This window comes from Enhydra lutris, unplaced genomic scaffold, assembly GCF_002288905.1.
Source record: "Enhydra lutris kenyoni isolate GAN:26980312 unplaced genomic scaffold, ASM228890v2 scaffoldscaffold7, whole genome shotgun sequence".
In the NCBI taxonomy this organism is placed as follows: domain Eukaryota; kingdom Metazoa; phylum Chordata; class Mammalia; order Carnivora; family Mustelidae; genus Enhydra; species Enhydra lutris.
Window position 1 is genome coordinate 37,691,707 of NW_019154091.1, and position 24,581 is coordinate 37,716,287.

Here is a 24,581-nt window from a genome sequence, read left to right on the forward strand (position 1 = left end):
GTTGCCATAGGGTTCAAATTAGAGCGTACTTACCAGGATCACCAGAGTTTATTTATGAAAACAAATGTTTGGGCAGCTTAAATGAAGCCAAATAAAGAACTATTTCTGCCTTTGCCAAAGCAACCTATCTGTGATTAGCTTTAAAATATCCTCCTGAAGTAGTTAAGAAATACACATTTTATTTCCAACTCCGGCCAAAAGTAAGGCTTAATGATTTAATCAAATACACAATATTCATTGATAGAATAATGATTTTCCCCTGATATTTTAAGTTTACTGCTTTCGGCTTCACAGTGATGAATCAAGTCAGAGGGCTATGGTCAGAGATGATTATTTCTTAGAAGTGTTAATCTTTTAAAATGTTCTGATTTTTCCTGCATCTCAAATTCTCTCTTCTTTTGATCTCTTGAGTGTGCTCTGTCCTCACACTTTTCTTTTGCCTTTTGCCTATTTAAAATTATCAAATCATTCTTACTTAAAATTTTCAGAATTATGTCCTGAATTTCCCGAGATAACCACTAAAGAGGAGAGGTTTTGTTGTTGTTGTTTTCATTTGTTTTCTTTACTTTATCAGTAGCTTTGGATAGTTTGAATTTGTATTTACAGAACAAAAGCTGCCAGGGCTATCTCATTCTATTAAATGGGTCAGAGTAATAAATCAAGAATATTACATAATCTAAAACAACATTCTAAGGTAATCAAAAAAATTTTAATGTCAGAATGAAATGGTCTATTTCAGCCTTTATGCCATCTACCCACCTTTCTCTTCTCTCTCCTAAAAGACTTCTTGGGGCACCTGAGTAGCTCAGTCACTTAAACCTCTGACCCAATTTCAGGTCAGGTCATGGTTTCAGGGTCATGGGATTGAGCCCCACATGGAGCCCTGCGTGGGGCTCCACAATCAGCACAGAGACTTCTTGTCTCTCTCCCTCTATGCCTCGCCTTCTGCAAACATGCATGCAGTCTCTCGCTTTCAAATAAATAAAACTCTCAAATAAATAAATGTATCAGTAAATAAATAAAATCTTTTAAAAAATAAAATAGACTTCTCTATGGATTTTTAACATTAATAAATGAAAAGACATCAATAAATTATTTATAATAAATAATTAATTATAATAATTATTAAATAATTTAATAAAAATAATTATATAATTAATTATAATTATTATTTAAAATAATAAATAATTAATAAATTAAAAGACATTAATAATAAATGAAAAGACATTAATAAATGTCTTTTCAACCACTTAGTGGTATTACTTTTTTCCAGTATATGACGATATCATATGCTTCCAACACATAGCATGACCACTAACTCTTATTTCCAAAACAAGTAAAAACAGTCTCTAAATTAAGGATAATGGGCTATCCTCCCAGTTTCCATTGTATTTGCCATACTTTTTTAAAGGAGCTATGATAAAGCAAAAATTTAATAAAAATTCTTACAGCAAGGTTAAGAAAATTCTATCTGCTACCTTACTTTTTCTTTAAAAATGGTAAAAAAAAATTATTCAATTTTAATAACACCTTAATCCACCCTGAAAAACACTAGTGTTCCGCACGAGCGTCATTTGAAACTACTGGTTCAGACTATTCTAAGCTAAACTACATTTTCAACTTTCAATTAGACTCTGTATCTAGGTGGGCGTTTGGTCAGTTCCCAGCTGTTAGAGGCTTTTTTAAACAATAAAGCATAAATTGGAAAAACAAGATGGAGGGTGGAATCAAAACAATAAAACAAATCCTAGCCCAGATTCAAGTTAATTGAATGGTAAATATTCTTTTTTTAAAAATATTTTATTTATTTATTTGACAGAGAGAGAGAAGAGAGATCACAAGTAGGCAGAGAGGCAGGCAGGGGGTAGGGGGGAAGCAAGCTCCCCGCGGAGCAGAGAGCCCCATGCGGGCTGGATCCCAGGACCCCGAGATCATGACCTGAGCCGAAGGCAGAGGCTTAACCCACTGAGCCACCCGGGCGCCCCTGAATGGTAAATACTCTAATTCTCTTTTTCACTCATTAGCTCAGAAATGCCTGGTTTGGCTGACCAGATAAAATGCCAAAAATATAAACCCCCTTTTGGAAAAAGCCTGGCCAAGTGAGGGGGGAAAACCCAGTTTTCTTAGAATAAACAATTATTTTATCCATTTTTCTAAACCTACATTCAGAAATACAAATAAAATTAAGGGTAAAAATTTTAAATAGGAATTGTCTGCTGCTTCCCCTCCTACCAAAACAACTATTAACATAAAGTATGAAAGAGCAGTGCTTTGATGAATTATGCACCACTTTCCTCCTAACCTCACTATGCCCCCATCCACTGCCTACTTGCAGTTCCTCAAACAAATCGTGCCTTTTTCCTTGCCCCCCATCCCGGATGGCTCTTCTCCTCACTCTTTGTCAGGTTTACCTACCTGCCTCTAAGGTCTGCATTTAAATGCCATTTCTTCAGGGAGTCATCTTACATTTCTTTCTACCGTCCTATAGTTTTTCTTCATAGCACTTACAATTTCTAATTATACCCACACAAAGATATACCTAAAGTCTCTTACTTTCTAGACTGTAATCAAAAGCTCTCGGTTTTATCCAGCACCTAGAACAGTGCCTTGCACAGCTGGACCTAACACTCACCTTTTTTTAAATAGTTGAATTAATACATAAATATTTTGTAAATTTGACTTAAATTAACAGGCAAGTGACAACAATGAGGTTCCATAGGACTTTATCATTACGTGCCAAGCCCTCTACCTCCCTTCTCCCTATTGCAACTTAACACTCATTTGCATCCTTACTAGTCATGTGGTATTCTGCAGGGGCAAGAATCATTATTCAGTTGGATGATTAATCATGACCTCATAAGGATTCCAACTTCTACAAAATTGTCAACTGCCAATCATCTTTCCTACAGTAGCCTTCAGTGTCCCTCCCGGAGCACCCAGAGTGTTCTTTAAAACCATAGATCACATGTTCAAGTACATTGTCATCACCCTGTTATTTTCAGTATTTTTAAATTGTTTGAGGCTACTAGCATCATCTAGAAACTCATACAAAAATGATGAGCTCATGATTTTAGTCACGTGGTACTTGTACCATACTATCCTTCAGTATGTCCTTCTGTGCAGTGTGACTGACACATTGAGTTTCTCTTTCTGGCTACAGCAGATTTTATATGATAAAAAGAGATGAAAGATTCTAGGACAGGAAGGGGAAAAGAAAGGAAACTACCATTTATTGAGCACATATGAGCCCAATACTCTACAAATGTATATTCTTGTTCAGTCCTTACAACAACCCTGTGAGTAGGTATTATCCCCATTTCACACATGAGGAATCAGTTTTCTTACAATGTAGATTGTCTCTTGAATTTTTCTGTTGACATTAACTTCCATTTATTTACTTTTTTTATTTATTTACTTTTATCCTCCCTATTGTAGAGATTTTGGCAGCTGTGTACAAGAAAAATCCTCCTTTACTCAATAAACATTAATTTAACTAAATAAATTTCACAGTATGTCAATAAATGATTGAATCAGAAACTACTATCCTTCTGTCTCAGATTGCACCCTTTTATAACCCTTTCAAAGATCTTCTGGACTACTAAGCATTCTTTCTTGGCTTTCACATTTCCTACTTATTAAACACACACATAGTACATAGTACATTGAACAACACAGCGATTAAGTGTGCCGACCCCTGCACAGTCAGAAATCTGTGTATGACTTTTGACTCCCCCAAAACTTAACTAGTAATAGCCACTGTTGACCAGAAACCTTACCAAAAACAGTCAACACATATTTTGTATGTTCTATATATTACATACTGTATTCTTATAATAAAGTAAGCTAGAAAAAAATCATAAGGAAGAGAAATACATTTATAAGCCTGCACTGCATTTATCAAGAAAATAACTCCATGTATAAGTGGACCCACATAGTTCAAACCTATGTTGTTCAAGGGTCAACTGTGTATTCCTAACAGCCTAATGGACTCTCTTGGCTCAGTCTCCCTAGTTTTATGGGGACCAGGAAGCTAGTCTGATGAACAATAACTGGTGAATGTTGTTAATCATGAAAGGACCCCTCCAGCTTCTAGTTAAAAGTAGTACCAGCAGAGTTCACTTGTCTCGTAGATCAAAAGAATCCATCTCTCCCTTATCTATACCCACAAAGAAACTTGGAAGTTTTCCTTCGTGGTCCTCCTCCAGTCCTGCATGAATGGACCAAGGCTGAGGAACTTCATCTTCTTCCTCCACCCTCTGTTTGAAGGATGACCCTGGTCCATGTCTGTACTCTTGAACAAAGAGAACCTTTGATTTTCTTTCTCATCATCTTCTTTATTGGCTCTCTATTCCCTCAGTTGACTCCAACTTCTCTGGACCCTAAAATAATCTAGATAAAAGAATGCTTCAAGTGGACACCAGCCTGTGGTGGGATGACCAGCTTATTTGTGCAATGCCAGACAAAAATTGTAGATCTCTAAGACTTGCTTTGTAATGGGACCATCCACCTCATCTACCATGGGTCTCCAGGGTTGGGACAGCAGAAATGAAACTCTCTTTCTCAGTCTCCAGGGTAAATGGAGTGTAGAGCCTCAACTAGCATCATTTCAGGTATCTGGGGAAATGTTAGGGGAATATCCTATTTCTCCCTTTATGTCCCACTAGAAAGCTATTCTCCATTCTTGGATGAATCCATCCCAATAGCATGTGATCACCCATAAATGTTTCTTTCCCCAGGATCTTTAGAGGATGCTGTAGCTGTAGGAGAGGCTGTCCACGCTGATTCCCGCCACAGCTGCATACAGTTCAGGCACCACTAACTCAGGTACTTGCAACACAGCTTTGTCATCTGCAGTTCGAGTGGCGATTTCTACACGTGAGTGCAGCTCTCTCAGTGAAGGGCGGCTTTCCTCACTCCAGCGCCAGCAAGACTTCATAAGACCATACCTGAAAGGGAAATAGGAGAAACTGGCTTCCTTGACAAGGCAGATGTTTGAGGAACGTGTCTCTTCTCCTTACAAATCTTAACAACAGTAGCAACAAACTCTGCAGTTTTCATCTCCTCCTCATTGTCCTCTCCTGTTCTCCCTGGAGAATAATATTCCTTCTCCTCCTCTTAGTATTAAATCGCTTAATACCATCTTCTTATCAGGGTCCTTTTTATAAGAAGAACGACTGAAGTTTTCTCAAACTAGAATCAGTATGACAGAACAGTGTTGTTGTTGTTTTTTTCATTCTATTGCCCAAAACTCTGAGAACTGAAGTGTTCTCATCCTTTAGATGTTACTAACTTGTAGCATTCCAGACCATAGCTATAAGGTATCTCCCAGTAAAAGTTACCTCACAGCCAACAAAATAAGAAGCTATGGAATAATGTGATTCACCCGAATTTTGAATAATCTAATTAATTAGATGTTTCCTTTTATTAATCCACGTCGTTGACCTCCTTTATTACTTAGTCTCTCCAAGAAATTGCCTTTATCTAGATAAAGCACTTACCCACCTTTAAGCTGTCTTTTCTTCAATCCGAAGAATTTACAAAGAATTTTACAAAGAATTATTTTACAATTTTACAAAGAATTAATAATGTAGTCTTTTATCAAGCACTTCTTGTCATGTCTTATCCTTCTCAGGGACCCACAGTGGTGTCCCACTGTCTGCTATGTAAAACTGACATCCTACCTGCTAGCTTCTCTTCCTCAGAGACCTAACATTGCCTAAACTGAACGCCTCTCCTCCAGCCAAGTCAGTGTCTTGCTATACCTTAGATGTTAACACCCCATCTTTCTTCACCCTATCTAACTCTGTCTTTGCTCATGCTATGCCCAGTTCCTTGAGCATCCTGTTGATGGTCATCATTTCCTACAGGTTTGTTTTAGATCTCAATTCTTCTAGGCAACCTTCCATGATAAGCCTCAGCCCACACTGAGTCTCCCATACTCTTTATTGCTGTACAATGAGACTGTGTAAAAGATGCTAATTTAATAACACTTAGAAACATTTAGCAAGAACTTACTTATTTTATTTATAAGGCATGGTAGTGGAACTTGACATGCATTATTTTATTTTAGCCTCACAACAACTCTGAGGTAGGATTATCATTATACCTATTTTAAGATAAGTAAACAATGTTCCGTAAAGTAGCAGGACTAGGAGTGAACACGGTCTTTTTGACCCTATGACGTGAGTCTGAGCTCTTAATCCTTCTTTTATGTTGCCTCCCACTTTATCTTGATTTTCAGGTTTTTTTAGACATCCACATATTAAATTCTTCAACATCAGATATTTTATTGGTTGTCCCTTCCCCCAATTACTTTATTGGTTGTCCCTCCTCCCAATATAAAGGACAGATTTTTACACATAGAAAAAAACCTATAAGAAATATTTTTCAATAATCATTCCAGTATACCCATATAGTATGATTATACTGTATCCATGCTTGTGTGTGTGTGTGTGCGTGTGTGTGTGTGTGTGTGTATACAGTTTTGATGTTTAACATTTATAATCTGCTCGATACAGTAACTATTTATTGATCCGGAACTCTGGTGATGGAAATTTACCCTTTCAATGCTGAAGAATTTTTAAAATAGCAATAATTTTATCAGAAACTTATATTAATATATCCTCCCCTGACTTCTTACAAATATTTTAACCTTTTCTTATATTCTATAACAATCCCTTTTTGTAAATTATAGGTTATAAAATTCTGTGTATACTTTTTAATTTTTCCATTTTCTGCCTCTGCACTGGCTCATCAGCTGTTCCCCTTCTGCTGACATTATTAGATACTCCTTCTCCCATCTTTCTAATTTCTTCCTACCCACCTTCTTCTTGTTGGCTTCTAATTTGCTCAGAACTGGAAAAATAGTCAATATTTTTTTAAAAGTTAAATACTAAATAAGAGCCAGTGAATAACTGTAGAGCAATGGATTATATGGCAGCTATATCAGAACTGAGGCTGGCAGTCTCTGATTGACACTGACATTTAGACAAGCAAAACACTACTATATTTACATTGGATCTGGTCCACTTCTTACCTATTTTAGAAGCTTCTGGAAGAACTAAACTTTATCAACTTAGATTCCTAATATAGTCTTCAGCCGTTGCCTCAACACTGTGTGTGTATATGTTTATACACACACATATACATATATATGTATATGATATATGAGCAGATGTATGTTACTGCATAGGTTTGTATGTATATTATATGTAGTATATTAGGCTGTATATTAACACATAAAGGGCAGCTAGGGATTATCTGAGCCACTTTAAAAGGGCGCAGTTGATGAGGATCAAAAATGAGTTGTAATGAGAGAAGAGTAGACCCTAAAAGCCACTTACATGGTATGTGTGCAACTACTGGGTCTCTTCATGATTTTCCTTCTTTGGAGATATTGTAAGATGCTCGTAGGAGGGACTTCAGGATATGGTGGTGCCCCTGTTGGTATGGAAAAAATGAGAGTAGCAAGGGAACTTTAGGTCCTCTAGAATATGAACTATAACATGACTCTTTATCCACCTGGGCTAACTGCCTGCAAATGATAGGGCCAAAGGAAAAATGTTAGATATAATATAGTTGCTCCCCAGTGATCCAGTAAGAATGTAGCAGAGAGAGTTTGGGCGTTAAAAAAAAAAAGTGTTTAGGAGGGAAAAAATACTGGTAATTTAGGGAAATGTTGAGTCTTTATAAAAGTAACAGAGAAAAGTGAGAGATGAGACCTGCCCTCCACTCCCCAAATGTGGGAAAGTACTGCGTTTTCTCTATCAAATGGGTTAATAAATTTAAGGACAACATATTTATGTTCATGCAAAGTCATTGTTGGAATTATTCTTTGGATTTTCAAACCTCTTTTGGAATTGGTAAAGTGTTGAGGGAAAGAAAGAAAAAGAAAGCAAATAAAGTTAAAAGGAGTAAAGGGATTTCATGTCAGCCCAGTTCAAACCTCATACTGAAACCTCTTCCCATAGCATATGTCATCCCCCACCCCAATAAACATACTTTATATTTGCATACAGGCAGTACTTTAGGGACCCTCCTTACCTAGAGTCACCATCTCATAAAGCAGGATCCCAAAGGACCAGCTGTGAAAGAAACAAAGCCATTTACTTAATTTCTATTTCTTCCTTTCCTAAAGAGAGTACTTAAACTATCAGGGGCCTTCGTAAGAACCATATAAAGGCAACACAGGGGAATTGAAGGTGTCTTATAACATAAAGTAATTAGAAAGCATTAAAAAGTATTTCTGTTCAATCCCCATCAAGTCTAATCTCTTTGCAGAGTGGTTGTATGTCTCCTTTCTTCTATATTTCACATTAATGGATGTTTATTATCAATTGCTAAACTGTGGGGGTGTGTGTTTATGCAAACACACAAACACATCTACCCAAACATAAAGAAACTACTTTCTGCATCTTTTTCATCCTTTCCATTCCTTCTTGCTGAAATTCTAGCCTTTATTCTTAGCACAAGTCCCAGTGAGGTTTATCAATTATCTACTATTTCCTCCATACATCTAACTGCCCAAACCTAGGAAAAATATTAACAGAACAAGCTTACACATAACAGAAATAGATATTTGTCAGAGCAATATGACTTAAGACATGTTAATTTCACTATTCTATAATATCACCATTAAACAAGCAATATTTCCCAGGTAAGCTTGTTATTCCCAGACCTCTACTGAAAAGCAGATGGCAGTGAAGCAGCAATGGGAATCCCTTAATTGACTCACCATATTAACTGACGTTCTAAATGTCCTCTGCTGCTCATGACATTCATGCTAGTAAGATATTATACGTTTTTTTAAAAGATTTTATTTATTTATTTGACAGAGAGATCACAAGTAGGCAGAGAGTCACGCAGAGAGAGAGGGGGAAGCAGGCTCTCTGCTCAGCAGGGATGCTGAGGCAGATGTGGGCTCTATCCTAGGACCCTGATATCATGACCTGAGCTGAAGGCAGCAGCTTAATCCACTGAGCCACCCAGGTGCCCCTTATATGTTACATCTATGTGCTTCTCCAAGCTGCTGAATTATATGGTTACCTAAAGTCAATTGTTATTCTTTACAGTACTATACCATCAGATAAATCAATGTAATTATGTAACCAGTTAAATATAAATGCAAAGAAGTATTAGCTCCTGAAAACTAGGCTGAATGCTTTGAAAGTATACTATAAAAATACACTGCCAAAAAGAAAGGGTTGCCAAATTGCGTGGGTGAGCCGACAGTAGAAAATTGGAAAAAAATAATCATCATCAGCGGTCAAATTGCTTTACCATTTTTTTCAGATTTTTCACTCAGAATCATCCCAAGCTGAGCCTCAAAATTAATGTGTTATGGATGCTATTTATACACAAAATACAATGTATAACTTCATTTAGCAGGTCAATCCTCTAAAAAAGGTTTTGGCCTTCCCTCAAAAGATCAATCAATAAATATGTATTTTCTTTTCATTTTAATAATTCCTGGTTTAACAGAACTTTTGATTAAGTGGACCCACCTCCTTCAGAGAAGAGGGACTCTACTAGATTAAGTCCTTGGATATTGGTATGAAGAACCTGTTCACGTTTCTTTTCTCTTTCCTAATTAAAACTGCTAATCTAATACAGAAGGAATACTTTAAAAGGTACTAGAAAGGATTGCAGTCAGATGCCAAGTATGAGCTCTGTCACAAAACACACATTTCTCCTGGAGAGTCTGTCTGACTTCTTAGTAGAGATTTCACAGGTAGACATAATTGACAACAGATGCACTCATGGTCAGGATCTGGAGGACACCTAGGTCAAGAAGGGAAGAAGTCCAAAGGGCAGGAACAAACCGTACACATCTCCTCTGATGCCAGCTGGTCTCAGCAGAAGTCGCTCTGGGGCAAGCCACTTGAGAGGTACAGAGTGAGTAGCTGGGATGGCCCCTCGGGCATGGACTTCATAAGCCAGGCCCAGTCCACAGAGCTTGGCAGTAAGATCACTTTGGATCAGGATATTCCTAGCTGCTACATCCCCATGGAACAGATGCTTATCCTGGAGAAATTCCTGTCAGTATAAGATCAAAGATGGATCAGCTGTCTGAGGTCATGGCTCCAGTCAAAGACAAGGAGAAGCAGTCCTAGGAATCCTCAAAAAGAGAAGGACATTTTCAACTTTGAACAAGTCTCGTTGATAATGACAGATCACTTCCAAATTAACATAATGGATCAGACATTTTTGCATTATGGTTAGGATTACCAAACTGAGCAAATAATCTAAATAGCACTAATAATAATCCAAATAGCATTAATAACATAATTAATAGCATTAATGAACTGAGCAAATAATCCAAATAGCATTAACCCAGTATTGGGTTAATAAAGTGATCATACGGTCCAAACCCAGTATTGGGTTTATTAACCCAATACTGGGTTTGGACCGTATGATCACTCATTCTGTGTCAAGGTCTGACCCCTGCCTGAGTTTACATTTCTCCTGGACGGGTTCCAGCTAGATCCTGGAAAAGGAAACAGGTTTCAAGTATCTAGCAGCAGTCCCCCAAATAAGGTGATACATACAAAGTGAAATTGAGTGTCATAATATTGAATTTATACAGAGCTTTATATCTATCATCTCCTTCTGCCCCTAAAATAAGTAGGTTGGATGAGTTAGGGAAGTATCTTTCAGATAAATCTAAATGATTACACAAGGTCACACAGTTTCAAGTGGTAGTGACCAGAAGTGGGTATTCTAATTCATAGGAAGTACTACAAATTCTGCTAATAATTCTCTAGCCAGTCTACAAATCAGAATTGCCTGAGAGCTTTTTTAAAACATATGATTTTTGGCCCAGGTTTACCTAACCAAAATCTAGGAAGAAGTACCTGGTAATCTCTATTTTTAAGAAGTTTCACAATGATTCTAGCACAGCCAAAGCATTTGAAAGCCATTGCGCCTGGATGGCACGGATTTGCTGCAATCATTTCCCCAAACAGGAGGCTATTCAAGGCATAAGAACCTGAGAAGCTATACATGACCAAAGAGCTAGAGATTGAGGTCTATGATTGCTAAACAAGAATAACATACATACATACATACATACAAACATACAAACATACATAAAAGGTTAAGATGGTCATTTCCAGTCTCTGATGTTAAAGAAAACAGTACCTAGCAGCTTTCTGTCCCTGGTGAGGTGAGGTTTTAGGACAAAGAGATTATACAGTCATGAGAAGAATTAAAGAATGTAGTGACTTTGACGTTGTCAAAGTAAGAAAAAAAATAGTATGACAATGCCTTGTAACTGGTAACCCAGACCCATGACCAGTGCATCCCTTTGGGGAACCACTGCAATTGTGTTTCAGAATATGAGATAGGCTATATCCTGACACCCTAACTTTATCAGGGGAGCATACCAACTAGGCCCTCCAAATACTGTGGATAATATTCATTTCTACGATGTGCTCTCTCCTATGCCATGGGAACTTCCGCTGTTAACTACTCCTCCTTCTCACCTCACGGCTTCTTTTCTAAGCTTTCCCAGATTCCATTTAGATCCCTGATACATTTCACACCTCAAGGAGGCGAGATATAACAACTACCTAAAATAGTAGTTTCACAGAGCCTGATTTTCTATATAGTAAATGCTAATTTTAAGCACAGTTATCTAAATAACTTCATAGAAATAGTCATCTAAATTTCCTAATTCTGGTAAATGTACATTATTTTTTCTCTTAAACCCTTTAAACCCTATTTTTCTCTTACCTCTTTATTTAATTAAGTTGGTTTAGAATGAAGGCTTGATCCCTTTTTATATCTTCTTTTCCATTTGTTTGTTGTTCTTTTTAAAGTATATTTATTTCCTATCACATTCAGCATCAAAGCACGTCTCCAGCCAAACATGTTCTGAACTCGTCTTTCTTGTTTTTCAGGCATAAAACTGTGCGCTTCTTTTAGCTCTGTAGCGTTTCACCCATTTGGTTTCTCTTCCCAACTCATTCACTATTTGCCATTTTACATATCTTTTTTTTTTCATTTTACATATCTTAATTTTAGTATATATGGGGAAGTAAGAGTGTCAAGCATATAGTTCTTGGCCCTGGTTGTTGACCACCTTTTAAAATCCTTCCTGTTCCTTCTACAAACCCTACGACTTTCTGCCTAGAATTACCAATCTTGTGGTATATTATCTAAATAATTTCATAAAGAAAGAACTGAAAACAATTTATCAGTGCTTGAGTTTCTGCCCCTTAACTTCCATCCAGTTTTCTTAATGATCTACACCATTTGGAAATATAAATATGAGAAATATGATGTCAAATATCAGGCTAACAAGAAAAATCCATACCAACTGTTGTCATTTTGCCCAGCCTTACCAAAGCCAGGAGGACCTGCCTCCCAATGTGATAGACTTGTTTTTCTGTGAGATCATAGAGAAGGCCATCCATGGTCATTACATCCTAAAGAGACAAAGAAAAAACATATCAAAATGACATGAACAGATTTTAAAAAATAAAATAAGGGCAAAGATATTCTTAAATTCAGATGTCAAGGCTAAGGAAAAGATACAAAAATATAGAGATGGAGATTCAAGGAGAGGTTAATATGAGAGATGCTCAGATATGCAAAGAAGTACAATGATACACCGACCTAGAAAAACAATAGTGTAGATCAATAACAGAACGAAGGAATAACAGAACAGCAGTTAAGAATTGGAAGGGGAGATGAACCATGAGAGACTATGGACTCTGAAAAACAATCTGAGGTGTTTGAAGGGGCGGGGGCTGGGAGGTTGCGGGAACCAGGTGGTGGGTATTGGAGAGGGCACGGATTGCATGGAGCACTGGTTGTGGTGCAAAATCAATGAATACTGTTATGCTGAAAATAAATAAATAAATTTAAAAATAAATAAATAAATATTGTGTCCAGAGGAAAAAAAAAATCTGATATGCATAAGACTATCCCCTGGATAAAGCAACAGTTTTCCTGAGGCCTGTGTATGTGTGTGATTAATTAAGCACATTCACTCAGCACATTACTGAAGGCCTACTATGTGCCAGGTTCCATCTTGGGAACTCAGAACACAAGAGTGAGTAAATTAACACGTCTGCTGCCTTCTGGAACTCGAAGTATATAACCATATATAAACATATGGTTACATATCTATAAGCTCCATGAAGGACATGGAAAAGAGAGCAGATGATGGTGACAAAATTTAAAGATCTGAAGGATGAGCAGACAATGACTATGCAAAAAAGTAAAAAAAGGAAAGGGGAGACATTTGGTGTAATGCGAGAAGCATGTGTAGATGGTCTAAAATAGAGAAGCATAATCGTTTTGAAAAACAGAATAGCAAAGTTAGAGCAGAGAACAAGTTACAGACGAATAACCTCTTACAAAGGTTTTAATACCTCAAGACTTGCACATTGTCCTATCTGCACCAACAGATGTAAGGCATTAACAGGGTCCCTTTATCATACACATTTAGTAGTAAAGTAATCAGTCTTTGGAGGAGGCTTGGTTAATATTAAACTTGTAAGTGAGGAACTAACTAGGGAAACATGCAGTACTTCAGATAGAGGAATATGTAGAGAAGCAGGAAAACTGCAAGGAAAAGGACTTGCACTTTACTCTGGAAATTTCTGAACATTTAAATTTGTTTAAATATGAATTTGAAGTACGGTAACTTTCAAGCTGGATTTCTCCTTATCAACCCTGGCATATTGGAGTGATGGTATAGAACAGAAGACACATTTAAGACTAACAGCAGTAAAATTACAATCCATACTAACAGTAGTTTTTACATACATAATTTCTGTTAACTTTAATAATAACTTATTATTATTCCCATTTTACAGGTGCAGAAAATTCAGGCTCAGAGGGGTGACTTGCCCAAAGTCACATAGCTTTCTATGTCATATAGTCATATAGTATGTCATATAGTCATATAGTCATATAGTATGACTATATGACACATAGTCATATAGTAGGCTATAAAGTGCAAAGTTCATACCCCAAATCTGCACTATCCCATATGATAGCCATTAGCCACATGTGGCTATTTAAGTGTTTATCATTTAAAATTAAATAAAATTCAGGGGCGCCTGGGTGGCTCAGTGGGTTAAAGCCTCTGCCTTCAGCTCAGGTCATGATCCCAGGGTCCTGGGATCGAGCCCCGCATCGGGCTCTCTGCTCAGCGGGGAGCCTGCTTCCTTCTCTCTCTCTGCCTGCCTCTCTGCCTACTTGTGATCTGTCTGTCAAATAAATAAATAAAATCTTTAAAAAAAAAATAAAAAAAAAATAAAATTAAATAAAATTTTAAAAATTCAGTCTCTCAGTCACATCAGCCACATATCAGGGGCTTCAAATGTGATTAATGGTTACCATTTTGAACAGAGAAGATAAGAAAATTTTTCTGTCATCGTAAAAAGTTCTATTGGATGGTAATACTCAATCACTATTATGTTGCTATAAGATCTTTCTGCTTTGTCATTGGCCAGGCTACTTGACATGTGAACAGCTCATCAGCCAGGTCAAGCCTTTCCTTCCCAACACCTCTACCCTGCTGCTCACCCGCCGACAGGTCCAGAGAAAGCTAAGCAGGTCCCCTTGGGCCACATCCTCCAGCACCATATAGAGCGGCAGCTTCTCCGTGCAGCAGCCTTCCAGCTGCACCAGGTTCCTGTGCTTCCCCAGGTACTGATAGAATTGGACTCGCCCTAAGAAATCCTGTACTTCCTGGAGCCCAGTCGGTTCTGTGGAGAACAGATGAGCCATGGGAAGTGGTCAGAACATGATCAATACAATGGGAGGTATGAGGGAAGACGATGGTAATTTTCAAGACTCCATAGGAGAAGAAATACTGACAAAAGGTAAAGAGAAAGGGGAACTAATTAGAAGATAATTCTCAATGTCACTGATTTTTTTGTCAAAGCAAACAATCATAGGCTTTAGAACTGGATAGACTTTCATCTGCCTAAATAGACAAGTGTTCACATTCTAATATTATCACTGCCTAGGCCTTTCGATTAGTATTCTTGCTTATCCTATTCTTGTTCTGTTTTATGTATCCAATACTACTGGTCCATATAAAGAGAGAGAAAGGAAGGGGGGAAGGAAGGAAGGAAGGAAACAATATTAGGGAAAGTGATAGTGCAGACAAATGAAGGAACCACCTCAAAATCCTCAAGCACTAAGATTCAGTATGAAAAAATCAGTTCCAGCAGCCTCAATAGGCAACACTGAGCTAGGGAAAGACCCCAAGAAAAATATTTTTGCCTCCAGTTTTCACTTTCTATCCTTTTCTTCCTCTGCACACATCTGTGATCATAGCTATCCGTTGATTAACATCTTTTTTTTTTAATTTTTTTAATTTTTTAATTTTTTTTTATTTTCAGCATAACAGTATTCCTTGTTTTTGCACTGCACCCAGTGCTCCATGCAGTCCGTGCACTCTCTAATACCCACCACCTGGTTCCCCCAACCTCCCACCCCCCACCCCTTCAAAACCCTCAGATTGTTTTTCAGAGTCCATAGTCTCTCATGGTTCACCACCCCTTCCAATTTCCCCCAACTCCCTTCTCCTCTCTAACTCCCCTTGTCCTCCATGCTATTTGTTATGCTCCACAAATAAGTGAAACCATATGATAATTGACTCTCTCTGCTTGACTTATTTCACTCAGCATAATCATCTTAATGTCCATAAGCTCGTCAGCATTCAGGGCTGGGGGCTCACTGTGGGAAAGTAAAAAAGAGATAGGGAAGTCAAACACTTCTCCTTTTACCTTCCAAAGCCTTGAGGACAACACTCTTTGGCTTAGCAGGGTCCCCCGTGTACATCTTGGTTCGGTAGATGGTTCCACAACTACCATTGTGGATCTGCTCCAGAACTTCAGAGAGTTGCTCCCGGGGCACCTGCAGCTTAGCCAGAGCATGAGTGGTAGTCCGTAGGAGGCTTTCCACCGAGGTCTCCTTAAGTGGCACGAGCACACTTCCTCCATGCCCTGCCGCCTCCCAGCTTAGGCCCCTAGTTGGAGGCACAGGGCCAACGCCTAGAACAAAGAGATGATACTAGTCATCTTTACCCTACCCTAGGGGCTCCAGGAGAGCAGAGCCTGGAACACACAGACAGACGACAATGAAGTTCCTTTAGCAATTTTCTCTCTACACGATGTGGTGGTACCTTGTGTGAACCAGCATCAACGCGAACCTTGGAAAACATTTATAATAACCCTACTACTTCTAAGACAACTCAAGATGGCCCTCTGAAAAGTGGTTATGTCATTTTCTTTCTACCTTTCTCAGGATTACAGCTCGGCATTAGTATAGAAACAATTAAGGACATTCCTGAATAGGTACTCAAACCACTGATATCTATAAAGTGGTGGTAACTACCACTAGGGACTAATGCTTATGTCAATCAACTCGAAGACATGGTTATTCTTCCTCCCTTATGATGTCCCCAAAGTCAAATTATTGCGTATTTCCTAGAGTCTTAGCCAAAAAAATAAAAAATCTTCTGGCACTTTTCCCTTTTCTTAGTCAATTTTTCTCCATTGGAAAGAGAAATTCTTCTCATTAAACCACCATTCAATCATTAATCTATCCATTTATGTGACAGGTATCACATCCTGCATGCCAGGAACTATTCTAGGTGTTGGGAATAGGCAAAGTCCAGATTCTTATGATTACTTTCTTGTGGTAGGCTAGAGGAAGTAGATAATATCATACCAGGGGATGAGTGCTATAAAGGAAAACAGCAGAATCAGAGGCTATCTGTGATGCTATTTTATATTTCAAGGCCAGGACAGGCCTTTCTGATAGGATGACATTTGAGAAGTGCCTGGAAGCAATTAGAGACCAAACCATACTGGTATCAGGAAGGATATTACAGACGGAGGGAACAGGAAGAGCAGATGTATTGAGGAAGAAACATGCTTGGCATATCTGAGGAAGAGGAATGAAATTAGTACAGCTGGAGCCATGTGGGATAATTGGAGAATTACATGAGATGAGGCCAGAGTGGGCCCAGATTCTAGAAGGCCATTGAAAGAATTTTGTCTTTTTTTATTCTAAAAAATATTACATTTTATTCCAAGCAGAGAATGGCCAGGACTGATTTAGGCCTTAAAAGAATCATTCTACTGCTCTATGGAGAACAGTGGATAAAGGGATAGGGAGAGAATGAGGGAAACCAGTTAGAAGTGTATTGCAATGATCTATGAGACATGAGAGAGGCTTGCATTTCTTTTGAAGATAAGAGTTAACAGGATTTGCTAATGGATTGGATACAAAGTATGAGAGAAAAAGAAGTCAAGGACATCTGTAAGATTTTAGACTGAACACATCAAAAATCAGAGGACATTTCTGAGGGAATTTCAGGACCTTTGCTGTGGGCATATTACATACAAGATGTGTATTGGATCCAAACTGTGAAATTGAACACAGGAATCTGAAGTTCAGGGCGACTACAATTAGAAGAGAGAAAGTGTTTGAATCCATAAGACTGAAAATGAGACCATTAAGGGAGTGACTATAGATTTAAAAAGAAAAGAGTGTTTCAAGAAGGAGAAGATGCAAATTTGTTCCAAATGCTTTTGACAGGTTGAGAAGAGGACTCAGTTATAGCTGTCATTGGCAAACTCAGAAAGAACTGTTTTGGTGGAGTGGTGGGGATAAAAGCCTTATTTTAGTATGTTCAAAAGAGAATGTGACAAGTAGAAGTCATGGGAGTGAAGTTAGACCACTTCTCTGAGAAGTTTTTCTGTAAATGAATTAGAAGAGAATTGGGTTAATTTCTTAAATTTTTATTTAAATTCAATTTACTTCACATGTAGTGCATTATTAGTTTCAAGGGTAGAATCTGGTGATTCATCAGTTGCTTATAATACCCAATGTTCATGACATCAAGTGCCCTCCTTAATGCCCATCACCCAATTCCCATTTAGAGAGGGAATGGGGATCAGCCACCAAACAGTTTCTGATCCCTGTCAGGACTTTTTTTTCTTCGTTTTACTCCTAGTTTCATGTAAACTAATTCACTTTCATTATACGCCCAGTGGTACTTCAGAACAGGACATTGTCTCCTACTTAATGCTCCAAAGACTGCTATAAAGGCCACCCCTTCTCATCGTACAGTCCAGAACACAGAGCAAAGCTGGGATGTATTACAGAGTAAAATATCATCCTTCAAGGCTGGTAAAAAAAAAAAAAAAAGCCTAGGGCTTTACCTACTAAACTTCCTCCCCAGTATGTAGACACTTACATGGCCAAATATTTGATAGTTCAATAGGACAAAAAAGATAGAAACAAGTCACATGAAGTCTCTTCTGCCCACTGTTGTTTCAACTAACAAGGATTACAGAGTTTGTACTCATGAATTCCTAGAGAAGAGCTCACCTTTCCTCAACTCCACAAGACAGGACCCATACTTCCTCTCCCGTAGCAAGGACCTCACCTTCTAGACTTGGGCTTACTGAGACTTGGGTCTTCCTTTTTGTCATCTCCATCTTCCCTGGCCCTCCTCCCAGCCCCAGTTTGAGTTATACCTCGGAGTCCAGGAGACTGTTGTTGAGCTCTTTGACCTCTGATAAAAAGCCACAGGATGACGGCAAGAAGGATAAGGAAGATGCCAACCAGGATGGTTGGGATGATGATAATCTCGTACTGCTGCTCCCGGACAACTGGGTAGGAAATCAAGCAGGAAGAGGAGAGATTGCAGAAGTACCCCAATCTCACATCCACACAACCTCCCCTACCCACCAGTCCTCAGCTCCTCATACATGAAATGATCATCCCTTCCTTCTTCCCCTCCACTTCCATACAATGGAACCATTATTGGGAGCAGCTCTCTAATCAGAAACCCCAGGTCCCCACATCTCAGTCTATCAAGTGCGCTCTGTTTCTTATCTCTCATTTTTCCTGCTGAGGAGATGTAGGATGAAGGATGTAGCCTCTGGATCTCTGACTGGCAGTTGTCCCTCTTCAAAGACAATGACCTCTAGTGCCCATTCCTTTATGGACACTGTCTTCATTTCTACTAGTAGTCAACTCATCCTCCTTCTGGAATCTATGCAGACCTTAGTCTGTCATCCTGGAATCAGAAGATAGGCATCTCTGGTGTCTGCCCTTACCACACAGCTTGTCACTGAGACTGCATTCCAGTAGTATTCGTGCCATGCCCCTCTCATCTCCCAGGCCACACAGCTGTCCACTCCTTTGCTTGGCCCTCAGAGAATGCACAGAGCACCACTGAGAATAATTCCCAAGAATGGAGTTATTCTGAAAAACATAAAACGGAGCATGCAGATAATTTTAAGACCCCTCAAAAGGTCATTAGGGGAGCTACTGGGTGGCTCAGTTGTTAAGCTTCTGCCTTCAGGTCAGGTCATGATCCCAGAATCGTGGGATCAAGCCCCGCATTGGGCTCCCTGCTCTGCCGGGAGGCTGCTTCACCCTCTCCCACTCCCCCTGCTTGTGTTCCCCCTCTCTCTGTGTCTCTATCAAATAAATGAATAAAATCTTTAAAAAAATTAAATTTAAAAAATCATTAGGTATTAAGTACATGGCTACCTGGAACTTTTTGAGTCATCCATTCATCTCTGTCCATCTACCTGATATTGAAGTGTGAAGAACTTTGTTTTTTCCTAGCATTTTTGTCTTTCTTACTATACAGCAAATATAGTTTCTCAATTTATTTTAAAGTTTCCCCTCCTACCCAAGACCCCTGCTCCAATGCTCAAATTCACCGTTCCCAGCACCTGTGTGAGCATTTGTGGTCGGCAGGATTGATCTACATCCCCTATACTCCTAAGCAGGTTTAATTTTTTTTTTTTTGGTGTATCCCTTATTTTTTAATTGGATCTTCCTCTGGTCATTATATTTAGACAGACACAGGCATTCATTCCTACTAGTATGTAGATTAAAGGGAATTCCAGAACCAAGCCATCTTCTGTGTTTCTCTCTTAAAAAAAAAAAAAAAAAATAAAATAAAATTAAATATAAATAAAAATATTTATATATATAAGTTTCAAAACAAAAAAAAAAAAAAAAAAACTAAAGTGATATACCATAAAAATCTTTCTCCCACCCCATCCTTCTCCTTTTATTCAGTTCCCAACTGTCCTCCAAGGAAACTAGCTTCTTGCTTACTGGGCCACAGATTCTTTAGATGCATCACTTTTAACTGTATGGTCAGCATATATATGAAATTACAGCTCCCAAAACCCGGTTTGCTCTTTCTGAAGAGAACTGGTGTCTATACATACATACGTATACACACACATACACACATATATGTAAGCTTGTAGATAGATATATTATAGATGTCTACAAACTTTATTTTGCTTTTGGTTAACAAAAGTCTTCCCTGGTTCTAATTAATTCTGACTAATCTGAAAAAAAAAAAGTGATTTTTTTTAAACTGTCCAGGTCATCCTAAGTATGTGATCTAGTTTTATAGTGATTTGCTAAAAAGAAAAATTTTACAAATCAGAATAGCAGAACACTATATTTACATATGTGCTCTATACCATATATGTGGTTTTCTATTACATGTTGTGCTTTATTGTTGATACTAGGAACCACAATACGACTTATTGAGGCAGAGTCTCTTAGAGCCTGAAACACATACATAAAGTCTTCCAGTTTCAGCCTCACCCCCATTCTCACAATTCTTGGAGCTCCATGAGCTTGTACTGTGAGATGAGAAGTAGACAATTTTCTTATTACTCAGAAGAAAGACAGGTGTGTGGCTGGTTGACAGAAGCCCATATATACAGAGGAGTAGGCAAGAGGAAGACCTGGGAGAGGAGAGGCACCTTGTGGACTTTTGCAGAACAAGAGATCTACAAAGTCAGTGAATTAGAAGATAACAATGTCCATCTTCTTCTAGTTTATAACCCAAGAAGGCAAGGTGAAAGGCATTTGGGAAAGTTTCCACATCCCACAGACCATAGCACTGGTGCTACGGCAGGAATCAGGGAGCTTTGAGATGGTAGAGAAGGAGAGGATCTTAAATGATAAGACATTAGCACAGTCAGGAGAATTCCAAAGCTGCTTGGAAATTTCTCATTCTTGTTCTCCTTTGCTCTTACTTCCCTTTAGTGCACTATCAGATGTAACTGTGTTCATTTAGGGAGCAGCCAGTTTAACAAGTTTGGTTCACCCAGGAGTGTCCGTGACCATAATCTCTCTTAACCACAGTACAAGTAGAAAAAAAAGTCGGTCAGCAGCCAGCTCCAACGTGCAAGCTCCGCCCAGAAACCAAACTACACACCCACTACTACCTACTGCAGGAAGAAATGTAAAGGCCAGTGTGCACACGGATCCTGCTAGAACTGCTCATGGCAGGCCAAACACAACAACAGGCATGCGGCCAAACATACCCACCCACACCCAGTGACTCAAATAAATCCATGCTTATTCCCTTGCACCTGCATGTCACACTTATTACAGAGCACAGGGTGGTCATCTGGATACACTATGACCTCCTGTTACATTTCCCGAACAAGGTTCATTTGTGTAGTTTTATTTGGGCATGGATACTTTGAAGAAGCTGGGTGTAGTTAACAACTAGAAGCCCAATGTAATTGGATGCTGGAGCAGGGAAACAAACGTGGGGTGGGGCGCTATGGTGAGGGCCACTCGCAGACTGTTTTCCAGGCATTGTACAATAAGCTCTTTCCAACTGTTACAGTTTGGCTATGGACATATGGAATATACAAAATGAGTCTAGAATTTTTAAGGTAAACACACCAGGCATTCCTGCCCCCAGGGGCATGGAAGCCTACACAGGAAGCCTTACCACCTTTAGAGCCCACCAGAGCACTTCTATTAGAAGATGCTCATATTCACTTGTAGCAACAATATTCCTCTCCATCACTTTCCTCTCTGCAGCAAAATATTCAGTTACCACACCACTTTGCCTGCCCCCTGTGTCAACCTGAGAAAAGACATGCCTTCATGCCAGAACCTTCTAGGATGACTCTTCCTCTTCATTAGATTCTAACCTATCGGTGTTCTTGACCAACATTTATGTGCATATAGCTAATACTCTATCCCCTTTGATTACATCTAGACAGTTTTCTCCTTGTGTTAAGACAAAAATATAGGGGCACCCTGCTGTCTCAGTCCACAGAGCATAAGACTCTTGATCTCAAGGTTGTAAGTTGGAGTCTCATGTTGGGTGTAGAAATTACTTAAAAATAAAATCTTTGAGGGGCGCCTGGGTGGCTCAGTGGGTTGGGCCTCTGCCTTCGGCTCAGGTCGTGATCTCAGGGTCCTAGGATTGAGCCCCGCATCGGCCTCTCTGCTCAGCAGGGAGACTACTTCCCCCTATCTCTGCCTGCTGCTCTGCCTACTTGTGATCTCTCTCCATAAATAAATAAAATCTTTAAAAAAAAAAATAAAATCTTTGAAAAGAAAAAATGTATGTTGGCTACTCCTTCTCTTACCTAGACTGTAAGAGAAGTCCTTACATATATAAAACATTATCCCACAGTTCTCTCCCTATGCCATGTATTACTAGATTCAAGCCATTAGAATCAAGGATCCAGTAAAGTTGAGAGTTGTTTATTCTGATAATTCCATTTAATGGTTTGAAAATATGTACACAGCTTGCCTATAGTTTACGTATACCTACATCTAACAGTGCCAAATCTCCTCAGGTAGGACTCCAATTAAAACAATATTATCGCCTCATTTGTGGTTACCATTCCTTATTTTCTCTCTTCTCAACCACTTCTGGCTTTCTGTTGGCATACTGAAAAGTTCAGCTCCCTTCTTGAATTGAGAATCTAGAGGAGGAAATAGCACAACAAAGAAGGAGATACGACAGGAAGAAAATGAGAGTGAAATGGGGGGTAAAGTTCAGCCCAAATCTTTGCAAGATTACAGTCTGGAGACCAGACAAGTGAATGGTTATAACTGAAATTAAGCTAACTATGAACATAAACTCTCCAAACTCTTTTTTTTTAAGATTTTATTTATTTATTTGATAGACAGAGATCACAAGTAGGCAGAGAGGCAGGCAGAGAGAGGGGGAAGCAGGCTCCCCACTGAGCAGAAAGCCCGATGCGGGGCTCGATCCCAGGACTCTGGGATCACGACCTGAGCCGAAGGCAGAGGCTTTAACCCACTGAGCCACCCAGGCACCCCAAACTCTCCAAACTCTTATACGTAGGCACAATGCAAGCATAACACTATGCCACATCTTTGTACCTGCTTCATTACACACAAACACAGTTCTATTTGCAAGAATAACACAACTCCTACTAGCAACACTTCTGTCCAGTGAGCACAATATAATCTCCCAGATATAGTCAGCAATTTACTCAGAAGTGTCCAGAAGAAATTCTTAACCAAAATACATCTACAAATAAACTTTAAGAATTAGATCCATTCTTCTGTATTCCATCTGCCTACTTGTTGTGAGAAATTCCTCAGCTGACCTCTGTATAACACCTGGCCCCATTCCCATAAGATATGATTAATGTTACTCCAGCCTCACCCTCAAACTTTTCATCTGTGTGTCAACACAAGTGGGTCTGCCAGCCATGTTTTTTATGAAGACAAGCGACCCATCCGCCCAAATGGATGCCACATTGGGTAAGGGAGCTATTGATAGCTGTGGGCTATGAGGCAGACAGCTCAAAGGCCTCAGGTGAGGAGGGTAAAATATATGGAAGTGGCAGCCCCCAGACTGAGGCAGCCCACCTTCTACCTCACTCACCTTCTCTTCCCCTCCCCCTTCATCCCTACCCATGAGCTGTCTAGCAAAACAAAACAAAACCGAAACCGAAAACCATTTACTGGAATGAACTGGAATTTTCTTAAATTGGAAATGAGATAGAAAAGAACTGCTCAGCTCTATCTACAGGATTCCAAAATGACTTAATCTTTAACATTCTGAAAAGCAAGCTGTCCTTCCTATTTTCAGCTCTAATAAACATATGCTGAGCAACTACAATGTCCCGGGTATTATGTTAGGCATTTTCTCAGAAATGAGGAAACTGCAGCTCAGCAAGATCATGTTTTGAACACGCCAGGGTTAAAAAAAAAAAAAAAAGTTAAAACAGGGGTGCCTGGATGGCTTAGTCGGTTAAACGTCTGCCTTTGGCTCGGGTCACAATCCCAGAGTCCTAGGATCAAGGCCCATATCTGGCTCCTTGCTCATCATGGAATCTGCTTCTCCCTCTGCCTAACACTCCCCCTGCTCGTGTGCTCTCTTTCTTTCTGCCAAATAAATACATAAAACTTTTTTAAAAAATTAAAACACAAAAAAGCAAGTAAATGACACAGCAAGGTTTCATGCCCCAGTCTTTTAATTACAGACCCAATATTCCTTAAACTACTTTACTACACATCTGTACTTGTCATTCAAATGGACAAGACCAATAGTGTCAAAAAAGAATTATGTCAGAATCCAAAAGAATCACAGAAAGCATAATGCTGAAACCAAACTTCACCAACAAATACAACATAATTTGGGAAGGGCAGGTGAGTATTTCTCCAAGATCTTAGAGGGGCACAGACAATGTCTGCATGTCTGTCTTCAAAACGTATTCAGAAATAAAAGTAGCATCAGAAACTTTTCCCAGGACTCACCAGATCAT

The 24,581-nt window shown here is 38.9% G+C and overlaps 1 protein-coding gene across 1 annotated transcript; it reads right to left on the bottom strand.

Annotated features, from left to right (window-relative positions):
* Window positions 1–4,741: 4,741 nt before the first annotated feature.
* LOC111142239 (serine/threonine/tyrosine kinase 1) lies at window positions 4,742–22,623 on the bottom strand. Its single transcript, XM_022495282.1, has 10 exons — window positions 22,610–22,623; window positions 19,101–19,248; window positions 18,516–18,650; window positions 15,753–16,019; window positions 14,542–14,723; window positions 12,345–12,428; window positions 9,827–10,035; window positions 8,044–8,084; window positions 7,344–7,440; window positions 4,742–4,946 (listed from the first exon to the last, which is right to left on the bottom strand). The coding sequence occupies exons 2-10, from the start codon at window positions 19,144–19,146 to the stop codon at window positions 4,742–4,744; spliced, it is 1,266 nt and encodes a 421-aa protein (XP_022350990.1). The 5' UTR covers window positions 19,147–19,248; window positions 22,610–22,623.
* Window positions 22,624–24,581: the final 1,958 nt, after the last annotated feature.

Bases quoted from the DNA above. Each gene is read 5' to 3' on its own strand.
- LOC111142239 (XM_022495282.1), bottom strand. From the start codon at position 19,146: ATGGCACGAATACTACTGGAATGCAGTCTCAGTGACAAGCTGTGTG. The intron at 12,429-14,541 runs GTGAGCAGCAGG...TTGTCTCTTTAG, and splicing joins TTCTCTGGACCTGTCGGCGG to GATGTAATGACCATGGATGG. The intron at 7,441-8,043 runs GTAAGGAGGGTC...CCATACCAACAG, and splicing joins TTATGAGATGGTGACTCTAG to GGGCACCACCATATCCTGAA.